Below are 13,419 nucleotides of genomic sequence, written 5' to 3' on the forward strand. Positions count from 1 at the left end.
GTTGGCGCCGGTGACGACACCTACAATGTGCTGACATGTGGAAGGTTTCCAACCGATTTCTCATACACAAACAGCACTTGACCGGCGTTGCCCTCGTGTAAGGAGGAAAAATGCGTACCATCACGTTTCCGACTTTGATAAAGGTCGGATTGTAGCCTATCGCGTTTGCGGTTTATCGTATCGCGACATTGCTGCTCGCGTTGGTGGAGATCCAATGACTGTTAGCAGAATATAGAATCGGTGGGTTCAGGAGGGTAATAAGGAACGTCGTGCTGGATCCCAACGGCCTCGTATCACTAGCAGTCGAGATGACAGGCATCTTATCCGCACGGCTGTAACGGATCGTGCAGCCACGTCTCGATCCCTGAGTCAACAGATGGGGACGTTTGCAAGACAACAACCATCTGCACGAACAGTTCGACAACGTTTGCAGCAGCATGGACTATCAGCTCGGAGACCATGGTTGAGGTTACCCTTGACGCTGCATCACAGACAGGATCGCCTGCGATGGTGTAGTCAACGACGAATCTGGGTGCACAAATGGCCAAACGTCATTTGTTCGGATGAATCCAGGTTCTGTTTACAGCATCATGATGGTCGCATCCGTGTTTGGTGACATCGCGGTGAACGCAAATTGGAAGCGTGTTTTCGTCATCGCCATGCTGGCGTATCATCCGGCGTGATGGTATGGGGTCCCATTGGTTACATGCCTCTGTCACCTCTTGTTCGCACTGACGGCACTTTAAACAGTGGGCGTTGCATTTGAGATGTTTTATGACCCGTGGCTCTACCCTTCATTCGATCCCTGCGAAATCCTATATTTCAGCAGGATAATACACGACCGCATGTTAAAGGTCCTGTACGGGCATTTGTGGATACAGAAAATGTTCGACAGCTGCCCTGGCCAGCACATTCTCCAGATATCTTACCAACTGAAAACGTCTGGTGAATGGTGGCCGAGCAACTGGCTCGTCACAATACGCCAGTGACTACTGTTGTTAAACTGTGGTATCGTGTTGAAGCTGCATGGGCAGCTGTACCTGTACACGCCATCCAAGCTCTGTTTGACGCAATGCCCAGGCGTATCAAGGCCGTTATTACTGTCAGAGGTGGTTGTTCTGGGTACTGATTTCTCAGGATCTATGCATCCAAATTGCGTGAAAATGTAATCACATGTCTGTTCTAGTATAATATATTTGCCCAATGAATACCCGTGTATTATCTGCATTTCGTCTTGGTGTAGCAATTTTAATGGCCAGTAGTGTAGCTCCACGAAACTTGGATCACACAAAGTAAGAACTACTATAGTATAGTGCAGAAGGTTACTGAATGAATTACCCAGTGAAACGAATAGAAATGAAACTTTTATACAAAGACAATGATTACACGGAAGACACTGCGATTTATGATGGTCCCCTGGACGTTTCAAAAGGCGGGACAGATTCCTTAATAGGATGTATGAGCAGCACCGGCGGCAATGCGTGCCCAGAAATGCGCTCTCACTGTGGCCCCAAGTTTGTTAAGGAGCTGTAGTGGTAGGGGGTTCCATTCCTCCACCGGCGGGGCTGACAACTGTTAGGAGATCGCTTGCGCACGTGAACACGCTGCAATATGTCTCCCCAGCACATCCCATACGTGTTAGATAAGATTCAAATCGGGGGGAACGGGCGGGCCAGTCCATTCGTCGAATATCCTCTCGTTTCAAGAGCTCCTGCATTATCACGCGTGAAAATGAAGTCTGGGCCGAATGCTCCCCTAAAAGACGCACATGGGGAAGGAGTACAGCAGGAATGCACAGACCGCGGCACGCGTGCCATGTGATCTGATGGCGGCCCGCCCTTAGAGTTCGGTCTTGTAACTTTTTCTTTTTTTACTCATCTTCATTTCGGATCGAAAAATAGGGAGCTGGCCTTTACACAGTGTGTTTCCGTAAGAGCGTACAGAAATATAACAGGACATAGAGAATGCTCCTGTGAACAACTTGAGGTAAGGAACGTGGGATCATAGAAGCCAGCTGAAGGAGATATGGAAGTAAACTTGTCTACCGCCTTGTCTAACATTACTGTTTTCCAGCTTATTTATAACTAACACCCCTACAAGTTCATAAGTACTGTGCTGTTTATTTACCGGGTGAACAACCGAGCGAGGTGGCGCAGTGGTAGCACACTGGACTCGCATTCGGGAGGACGACGGTTCAATCCCGCGTCCGGCCATCCTGATTTAGGTTTTCCGTGATTTCCCTAAATCGCTCCAGGCAAATGCTGGAATGGTTCCTTTGAAAGGGCACGGCCGATTTCCTTCCCCATCCTTCCCTAATCCGATGAGACCGATGACCTCGCTGTTTGGTCTCTTCCCCCAAACAACCCAACCCAACCCGGGTGAACAAAAAGTAAGTATAAATTTGAAAACTAAATAGATCACGGAATAATGTAGATAGAGAGGTACAAATTGACACACATGCTTGGAATGACATGGGGTTTTATGAGAACCGAAAAAATACAAACGTTCAAAAAATGTCCGACAGATGCCGCTTCATCTGATCAGAATAGCAACAATTAGCATAACAAAGTAAGAAAAAGTAAAGATGATGTTCTTTACAGGAGATGCTCAATATGTCCACCATCATTCCTCAACAACAGCTGTAGTCGAGGAATAATGTTGTGAACAGCACTGTAAAGCATGTCCGGAGTTATGGTGAGGCATTAGCGCCCGATGTTGTCTTTCAGCATCCCTAGAGATGTCGGTCGATCACGATACACTTGCGACTTCAGGTAACCCCAGAGCCAAAAATCGCACGGACTGAGGTCTGGGGACCTGGGAGGCCAAGCATGACGAAAGTGGCGGCTGAGCACACGATCGCCGGCCGTTGTGGCCGTGCGGTTCTAGGCGCTTCAGTCTGGAACCGCATGACCGCTATGGTCGCAGGTTCGAATCCTGCCTCGGGCATGGATGTGTGTGATGTCCTTAGGTTACTTAGGTTTAATTAGTTCTAAGTTCTAGGCGACTGATGACCTCAGAAGTTAAGTCGCATAGTGCTCAGAGTCATTTGAGCACACGATCATCACCAAACGACTCGCGCAAGAGATCTTTCACGCGTCTAGCAATATGGGGTGTTTTTTTCTTTGGTTCTAATAAAACCTCATGTCATTCCCAGCATGTGTGTCAATTTCTACCTCTCTATCTACATTATTCCGTGGTTTATTAAGTTTTCAAATTTATACTCACTTTTTGATCTCCCAGTACATGTACTTTCTTTATTTCCTTTAAGGAAACAAGGAGAACGAGCCTGGTTACTAGGAAGTTATGATCCAGGTTTTGTTTACAGTACTATGTTGTATCGTATTTACATTGTCCTAGGGAAGAAAGTGCTATGAATCAACGACAGACCCAGAGACGTGCAGTACAATAACATGGAGCCGTACCGGTACAGTTTCTCAGAACTCATTGACATGCACCTTGTAGGTGAGGAAGTAAGTTGCAGTGCTCTTGCCGTTGAAAGGCTTTACAGGAAACGATTTCTCTCGATCGACGAATGCGGGAGGCTGGTTCATTGGACAGAAGAAACGAGGGACCTTGCGACATGAGGACCACTCGCACACCCGATTTTGAAGAGGAGGTGCTGGACGTGTTGCAGCGGACACCACTACAAGTACTCGTCGTATTGCACGTGAAATGGGCGCTGCAAGTACTAGCTTGTGGCGACTACTCCACGAACATCAATTACACCCACATCACCCACAACGAGTGCCTGACTTTGTACCAAGTGTCGCACTAGGTCAGTGTTTGATCGTGATGGTATCTCGAACAGCAGGAGTAGCCATGTATGGGATGAGGTAAACCCTCGCGCTGTATTTGTGTGAATATCTGAGCCGGCATTGTAGGCGACAATCTCATTGTATCATATTTTCTACCTGGCCTTCTGAATGGCCACCTGTTCTTGAGGTTGCGTCACTTGGGGTGATTTGGAACTACTGGGGTGAAATGGAACACGGCATCCATTTCAACAAATCATCTTTGCTGTGGAGTGATACTTTGGTGTAACTAATGGAAACCACCCTCTAGAGTTACCACAGATATTAGTTGCTCCAGTGATATAAAAATTGTATGTGTCAAAGAGGTATGTGATTTTTAAAAAAATAATGTATTTAAGTGTAAACTTTGCTGTTTTTCTAAAACTCTGTAAACAAATTGTTGCACAGCTACTCTGGTAATAATAATACAGTTCTCTGAGATTGGAATGCGGAGGACAACTATCAGTGATGATGTTTGAAAAGTTAGGTTAGGTTTGGTTATGCTATTCATTAGCTGCAGGCATAAATGTAGAAAATCATATTTTTTCAGGGTGAATTGGAACATGCCACGGGTATACAAAAAGAAGATTGGGCCTGCTGGCTATCAAAAATACAGCGAGACAAGCCTGCAGAAAGCTGTCTGTGATGTCAAGGCATGTAAATTATCACTCAGGAATGCATCCAAAAAATATGGTATACCACCTAGTACACTTTCAAGGAAATTAAATAACAAAAATCCTTTGAAAATAGGTGGACAAACTGCTTTGAGCTTAGAAGAAGAGAAGACATTAGTCAGTGGATTATTTAAATGTGCAGAATGGGGTCAGCCATTAACAACAAGTGAGATAAGGGATATTGTAAAGAGCTACTTGGACCGAAGGGGAAGAGAGGAAAAGAGGTTTGAAGACAACAGGCCTGGATATGAGTGGGTGAAAAATCTGCTTTCACGTCACCACAATCTTACTGTTCGTTTGAGTGAAAATGTAAAGAGAGCTAGAGCTCAAGTGAACAGAGAAGTCATAGCAAGCTATTTCAAAAATTTGGAGGAGACTGTGAGAGGTGTTCCACCTAGCCACATAGTCAACTACGATGAGACTAACTTCTCCGATGATCCTGGTGCTATCAGAGTGTTGGTCAAGAGGGGATGTAAACATCCTCATAGAATCATAGACTCATCCAAAACAAGCACATCTGTAATGATATCTGCTGCAGGAGATGGACATCTTTTGCCACCTTATGCAGTTTACAAGGCCACTCATCCGTATCCAACCTGGACAGAAGGTGGAGTGAATGGTACAGCCTACAACAGAAACCAAAGTGGATGGTTTGACCTCAGTATATTTGAAGATTGGTTTCAGACAATAGCTTTGCCGTATCTTAGAAGGCTTGAGGGGGTCAAAGTTCTGATAGGAGACAATCTCTCAAGCCACATTTCCTTGTTTGTAGTCTCCCAATGTGAGAAGGAGAATATTAAGTTTGTGTTGCTCCCGCCAAACACAACACACATCTGCCAGCCTCTAGACGTGGCATTCTTTCGCCCAATGAAGATAGCTTGGCGAAAAGCTGTGACTGATTGGAAGAAAGGCAATAGGGGTGTGCTTCCAAAACGCGACTTCCCTAAGACATTGAAGGCGACATTTCACTACATGGGTGAGAAAATTCGAGACAATGTTATTGCAGGATTTCGTGCTTCTGGTATCATACCTTTCAATCCAGGAAAAGTTCTCTCTCTCTTACCTGTTAGTAGTTTGGAAAATGAGACAGGTGACCCAATGCAGGTATGGTCTGAAGCCTTTGTGGAACACTTGAAAGATGTTCGTTATGGATCTGTTAATTCCCAACCCAAAAAAGCTCGTGGTAGAAAACTGGAAGTTCTCCCTGGGAAAAGTGTCATGTCACAGACAGAAATTTCTGACAACATTGGAGAGGACAGCAAGGAGAAGGAAGCTGATGATCCCAAAGTTTTGGAGCAGGAAACTATAATATCTGAGGCAACGACTGAAGAGGATTATGGACCTGGACCTTCTGAGGCACCTCCAATGACTCTGGCCAAAAACGATTTTGTCTTGGTTAAGTTTCCTGTTACAGAGACTAACCATTGAAAATTATATGTAGGAAGGATTGAGGCTATGGAGCTGCATGACGACATTCAAGTTAATTTTATGAGGAAAAAAATTAGTGAGAAGCAAGAATACTTTTTTTCCCTGATGTTGTAGACATGTGTGTGGTGTCAAAAGCACAAGTTGTGATGAAGGTGCGAGGAACTGATTTTCGACGAGGTAGAATGATATTTAAAACTCTTGAAGGCCTTGACATCATGTAATGTAAAGTGTTGTATTAAGTAATGAATGATAGGGTTTGTTTTTTGTAAAATAATTGTCTTAGATAAGCATTTGTAAGCTCAGAGATTTAATGGTTAATAAAGCTGGTCGCTAATATAAAAAATATTAATTGGGAATAATTAATACAAAGTTGAGGTAGAATAAATGCTTTTTTCTTGGTAAAATGCTTGTTAGATGTGTTTCAATGTTCCAATCCACCTCCCCACATGTTTCAAATGCAACTACAGTTCAAAATATGCAGTGTTCCAAATCATCCCAAGTCTTGGGGTGATTTGGAACACAATTCAGATCAAAATTTGAAGCAGGGTTATGGTACAGCATTTTCATTCATGTAACACATTGCTGTAGGAAGGACTAGAGATGTTATATTTAAAATTTCAAAATTATAGTACAATATTTTGATATTAATTTTCAGTAAAAATTTCATTTTCTGTACCAATTCACCCCAAGTTACGGTTGCTTCGTGCAAAGAGTTCCACATGAGTTGGAGATCGTACCCTTGGCTGTTCGTGAGAGGATGTGGGTACAACATGACGGTGCACCACCTCATTTCAGTGTGGATGTCCGAAACCATCTCAATGCTGTATTTACGGGAACTGTATTGGAAGGGGAGATCCTGTTCCATGGCATTTGAGTTCACCTGATCTGAATCCCCTTGATTATTTCCTATGGGGATACCTACAGTCTCTTGTGTATGAGACCCCAGTGGATACTGAGATGGAATAGTTACCAGAACTGTAGCTGCCTGTGATGTGCTGCGAAATACACCAGTGATATTTGTCAGGGTGTGTGAGAATCTTGTTCGTCGATGTCATTCCTGCATTGAGGTTGATGGCCGTCAGTTGCAGCACATTTTGTAAGATACGGTACAAATTGTACTTTCATTGAGTCAATGAAGGTATTTGTAGTTAACTGTAACAAATATAAATAAAATTTGAAGTAATGTGATTTGAGTTCTCCTTTCTGCCTAAGCTGGTTTCTCCGACCCCAGGCCCCATACTTCAAATTCTTCAGTGGAGCATCCTCTACGTCCTGTTAAATTTTTACCCGCTGTTAAGGACGCAATCTGTGAAACTTAGTTGTTTTGTGTCCAATCTAGCAACCACTGGGGCAGGAAGACCCCAATTCGGCAGTTTTCGCACTTACACACTCTTGCTATTCCCGGTATTGTGTCTCACAGACTCCAGAAACCAACTTGAATAGTCATTTATTCGCAACTTCCCCCAATGACTTCAGAAATTCCGAAGGAATGTTATCTGTCCCTTCATAATTATTTCTATGCAAGTCTTCCAGAACTGCTGAACTTAAACAACGAAACCTTATGCCTTCCATTCGACTCCTTTTTTTTTGTCTTATCACGCCGTCAGACAAGTCGGTCACCTCCACTAACGCACCTGTCAGTTTTTGAAGTTAGGTCTCCTTCTTGTCTCAGTTTTATTTGTTTAATTTATCATTTCCGTGGGTCCATGCTAGCCGAAGCTAGGTCCTCGAGGAATAATGTTGCAAAGGGCTGACTTACCTTCAAATTTTGAACACAGCGCACACTAGTCATTATGCCCCCCCCTCCCCCCCGCCATAACAGCAAAGCATCCATGTTCTAAAATTCTGGACGTACCATGAGAAACTGTCCAACAAAATCGTTTTCGTGGTGCACGTCTTGCGGTGTGGGGAGGCATAATATTGAGTGGGTGTACTGACTCACCGATCAACGTTATTGTGACACTGTAATCCTTTCCCATGTGCTCAAGGGTGAATTCGGCCAAGAGTGTGTATTTATTGAAGACAAGTTTCTTGAACAAAGCTATGTTACTTGGCAGTACACGTCATGCGAAAGTTACTTTCGTCCTTAAGTTTTGCACAGTGCACTTCTTTAAATACTATACAGAAGGATGTGTAATATTCACATGGTTTCATTTTCAGTAGGCTTGCAGCAGAATGGTGAAAAGTGAATCCAAGTTGAAAAGTTTGTACCATTTTGTACAGTAATTGCTCACAGTAGTTGAGAACTTTTATCTGTAATATGTTATTGATTCGTATACGCCTCACAATTGTTTCTTGTTTTATCACTCAGCCTTCTGTGAACTATGCACTCACGTTCCTCGAGGACCTAGCTTCGTCTAGCATGGACCCACGGAAATGATAAATTAAACAAATAAAACTGAGACAAGAAGGAGACCTAACTTCAAAAACTGACAGGTGCGTTAGTGGAGGTGACCGACTCGTCTGACGGCGTGATAAGACAAAAAAAAGGAATCGAATGGAAGACATAAGGTTTCGGTGTTAAAGTTCGGCAGAGTTCTGGAAGACTTGCAAAGAAATAATTATGAAGGGACAGATAACATTCCTTCGGAATTTCTGAAGTTATTGGGGGAAGTGGCGAATAAATGACTATTCAAGTTGGTTTCTGGAGTCTGTGAGACATAATACCGAGAATAGCAAGAGTGTGTAAGTGCGAAAACTGCCGTACAATGAACTTAAAAGCTCATGCATGTTACCTACTGACAGTAGCAATATATAGAACAATCGAAAATAAAATTGAGGATGTAACGTGGTTCAAATGGCTCTGAGCATCATGGCACTTAACTTCAGAGGTCATCAGTCCCCTAGAACTTAGAACTACTTAAACCTAACTAACCTAAGAACATCACACACATCCATGCCCGAGACAGGATTCGAACCTGCGACCATAGCGGTCGCGCGGTTCCAGACTGTAGCGCCTAGAACCGCTCGTCCACCGCGACAGGCGGATGTTACATAACGATTAGTTTTGCTTTAAGAAAGTTTAAGGCACCAGAGAGGCAGTTCTCATTTCGCGTTTGGTAATGGAAGCAAGGCTGAAGAAAAATCAAGATACATTCATAGTGTAGTGTGAAATGGTGTAAGATGTTCGAAGTTCTGAGAAAAATAGGAATAAGCAGCAGAGAAAGACGGGTCATACACAACAAGTATACACAATACCTACAAGAACCAAGAGGAAACGATGAGGCTGGAAGATCGAAAACGAAGCACGAGCATTAAAAAGTAGGGATTGAGAGTAAATTGGAAAAAGACAAAGGTAATTAGGAGTAGCAGAAATGAGACCAGCGATGAACTTAACATCAACCGGGAACCTCGAACTAGACGAAGTTAAGGAATTCAGCTATCTTGGATGGGACGAATCAAAGAGGACAAAAAAAGCAGTTTGCACAGGCAAATAGGACATCCCCAGTCAAAAGAAGTCTTCTATTATCAAATATAGGCCTTAATGTGCAGAAAACATTTTTGAGTATTTAAGTTAGGAGCACAGTACTGTGTAGTATTTCATCAAGCATTGTAGGAAAACCGGAAAATCTAATCTGGTCTCTATTGCTGTCTTTTCCTTCATTGTTTCATGTCCAATCTCGTAGTTATTTAAAACAGTCTACTTTAGATATTGTGTTGTTACTTTTTTAAGCCTTTGAGGTACATTACTGATGTGTATTTTTTCTTTCTTTTCAAATTACGTTTGCAATACTACCGGAAAAGAAAACGAAGCGTTTGAGATGTTGTGTTACGGAAGGATGTTGAAAGTTAACTGAATAGATAATGAATGAAGAGGTTCCCCGCAGAATCGGCGATGGAAGAAACTTGTTGAAAACACTGAAAAGAAGAAGCGACTTGATGACGGGACGTGTGTTAAGACATCAGCATATTACTTCGATGGTACAAGAGGGAGCTGTAGAAACTAAAAATTGCAAGGGAAGACAGATTTTAACACGTCCAGCAAATAACTGAGGAGGCAAGGTGCACGTAATACTCCGAAATGTAGAGGATAGCGCAAGAGACGAATAGCTGGTGGGCCGCATCGAACCAATGATTCTAAAACCAATGTTGGTGGAAAAAGAACCGGAGAAAATTAAAAACTGAAGCAAATAGCTCAAATTGTGAAGGCTATGACGGAGTAGGCAGAAAAGACTGTAGGTCTGCTACCATCGATACTGCTGGCAACCACGCTACTTCCAACCAATTCAGCAAAGGAGGAGTAGGAAAGTAACGTTTATGTCGACTGAACTTGATGTGCAGAAGTAAAATTTTACTCACCTGTCGCTGAAATGCGAGAAATCAGTAACGAGGATTCGGTTGATGAGACTGACGTCTCTCAAGATAATACACGGCGTCATCATCATGTAAAATCCCCCAAAAGGCTTTCCGTCCAGCTGGTGGTACAGCGTCTGCAGCATGGCAGAGAACGACTCCGTGGCGAAGAGAACACGACGAGTGTCGCCGAAGAACAGCTCGGGGCGCGTGCCGGGCACTCCGAGTCTTCTCCAGTAGTTGTTCACAGACCAGAGGTAGGTGTAAGACAGGGCAGCGACGGCGGCTACAAGCGCCAAGCTCACCCAAGTAACAATTACAGCACTCAACATTCTCGTGCTGAATGTTTTTTTCGTCACACTGCACTGGATCACGAATTTAGAGTGTCACACGATATCGGCGAGGAGAAAACATAACATTTGTCCGTCACACGCGACTTCTGACAAAGCCTGGGTGTCACTGTTGTGCATGATATCATGCTTCCGTGAAGCTGTTCGTAGCGAAGGTTTTGTTATACTGAATGAAGCACGGAAACGTCCCGGAAAGTTCTCGTAGCACAATGCACTCAGCCGCTTCCCAACGCGACCACTCTCCATCTACGAGTCAGCGGCACTATTCGACTGAGCAGGAAGTGTGATTTGCGTACCGCGCACAGCAGCTGGCCGGGTAGTCGGCACGCATGTCCACCAGCCAACTGCTCGCCTCCTTTACAAGTGTCGGCTACTTGCGCCTATTTGCTCGATGCTATGACGCACGCGAGAGGCGGCGCAGACCACTCTGGATGACCTTGTGTAGTCGCTTAACGAGCACCGACGTAGGACGCTATCAAGGATCTTTCAAATCATATGGTTGGAAAGTACACGCTCGTAGGGACTTTGGAAAAAATGTAATTGAAGCTTACGCGCGAATATCGCTTTATACTCTGAACTCACACTCAATGACGTATCTCGGCCGGCCGCTGTGACCGAGCGGTTCTAAGCGCTTCAGTCCGGAACCGCGGTGCTGCTACGGTCGCAGGTTCTAATCCTGCCTCGGGCTTGGATGTGTGTGATGCCATTAGGTTATTTAGGTTTAAGTATTTCTAAGTCTAGGGGACTGATGAGGTCAGATGTTAAGTCACATAGTGCTTAGAGCCATTTTTTTTTTTTTTTTGACGTATCTCGAATAGAATGACCTCCACGACAAACAAATCGCACTTTTCTCACATGATCTCCTAAGAGCTATGGATCGAGGCAGTCATGCAGATGCGGTTTTTCTCGATTTCCGAAAAGCATTTGACTGACAAGGGGAGGCAACGACGTTGGAACCGCGGATTTACTTCAAACTTTGTATAATTTTAGCAAGTCATTAAAACAACATAATGTCGGAATAGTAAGGTACACTACTACTCTGAAGAAAATAGAAAGAGAAGTTTTCGTGTTTATTATGTAACTCATGTAACTGTGCGAAGGTGTCTTCCGGAGAGTGTGACTGTAGCCAAGGCCGGCACAATAGCTCAACGTGTTTGGTCAGAGGGTTAGCTGCCCTCTGTAATAATAATAATAATAATAATGATAATAATAAAAGAAGAGTGAACGGATCAACGAAGAACCTGAACGGATGTCATCGGACGTCCGCCCCAAACAAGTACAACGACCCCTGACGAACAAAATGAGATAAAAAAAGCTTGTTCGGTCAGAGGGTTAGGTGCCCTCTGCAATAAAAGAACTCAGTGAATGGATCAACGATGAACCTGAACGAGTGTTATGGAATGTCCGCGACGTTCGCTCCGCACAAATACTCGTACAACAAACAATAACGAACAAAATGAGATTAAAAAAAGAAAGAAAGTGGTTAACTTTCGCACTTTGCAAGAGGATTGTGGAGGAGGCAAGGGTCAGAATCCTACCTATGTTGACTTTTTAAACTGCATTTTTTTCATCACAGGTCCCATTATTTAATTTATATGGCATCAGAGAGGTAATAATGAAGTTGTAGTGAGTATAGTGTTTGACTTTTTACTGTTTCCAGTTAAATTTTCAAGGACGAGGGACAGGCTTGGAAAGCTCAAGTCAAACCTCGATAAATAATAATGCTAATAACGTTGTTCACAATCAAAAATGGCTCTAAGCACTATGGGACTTAACTTGTCATTAGTCCCCTAGAACTTAGAACTACTTAAACCTAACTAACCTAAGGACGTCACACACATCCATACCCGAGGCGGGATTCGAACCTGCGACCGTAGCAGTCGTGCGGTTCCGGCCTGAAGCGCCTAGCACCGCTCTGCCACAGCGGCCGGTTGTTCACAATCAGTAATGTTGTAGGTCACAACACTAATGTACAATTACTCGTCGGATGTGCTCTCGACATCACACGTTGCAGGATGGTAGTTGTCAAACATGGGAAAACGTATACTGAAACTTCATGTAAATACAGTGGGGATGATGATGTTGGGTTGTGGGGCGCTCAACATCGTTCTCATCAGCGCCGTACAAGTTCCAGATCATTCCATTTCCAGTCTCGGCGCTAACCGAACGACGATGAGGTGATTAGTATAGCACAAACACTCAGTCGCCGGGCTGAGAAGATGCACGACCCGGCCGGGAACCAAGTGCCAATTGGCAGTTGATGGTTAGAGTGCTGACACATCATCTGCGTGTCCAGTTATGCTGGCAACTGATGCGATATATATATAGGAATTATATCAACCCGCTCCGCATCAACTACGGCCTGAAGATGGCGCACTGAAGCGCTGAAACTGGTTGAAACAAAATAAAATAAAATCATAAGGACGGCTTTAGGTGTTTCATTTTGTCACAATAGTAAACGACCGTCGTCCCATACACCTCCTGCCAAATGGATGGGCATACAAACACTTCATACAGGTTTGTCTTACGTAACTCGAACGCTAACCACTTGACCAAAATTAAGTCTAACGTCAGAAAGCTAGGCACGGTTACATAAGGCACTTAAGAGACGCGTAAAACTTCTCTTGCGATTTTCTCGGAACTGACAGAGCTATGCACCTTACAACTTGTGCATCATGTTGTTTTCGTTGTCTACAAAATTTGTACAAAGTTTGAAGAAAATCTGCAATCCCAACGTTGTGGTCTCCTCTTGTCAGTACCACACCTACACTTTTTAACAAAAGTGCGATCGTATGGGGTATTAGGCGAAATTTGTCACTAAATTAAGAATTTACTGGTAGGGAGCACGTAGCATATTATCTTGAATGCAGATTCATCGACAGA

The 13,419-nt window shown here is 43.8% G+C and overlaps 1 protein-coding gene across 2 annotated transcripts in view; it reads right to left on the reverse strand.

Moving 5' to 3' along the window:
• Positions 1-10,882, reverse strand: part of LOC126235943 (cytochrome P450 6k1-like) — a 170,449-nt gene extending 159,567 nt beyond the window's left edge. For both annotated transcript variants that reach the window (XM_049944913.1, XM_049944912.1), the window contains exon 1: positions 10,193-10,882. In XM_049944913.1, the coding sequence (XP_049800870.1) occupies positions 10,193-10,518 (326 nt within the window). In that variant the 5' untranslated portion in view covers positions 10,519-10,882. The remainder of the gene's footprint in view (positions 1-10,192) is intronic.
• Positions 10,883-13,419: the final 2,537 nt, after the last annotated feature.

Source organism: Schistocerca nitens, chromosome 2 (assembly GCF_023898315.1).
Source record: "Schistocerca nitens isolate TAMUIC-IGC-003100 chromosome 2, iqSchNite1.1, whole genome shotgun sequence".
NCBI lineage: Eukaryota > Metazoa > Arthropoda > Insecta > Orthoptera > Acrididae > Schistocerca > Schistocerca nitens.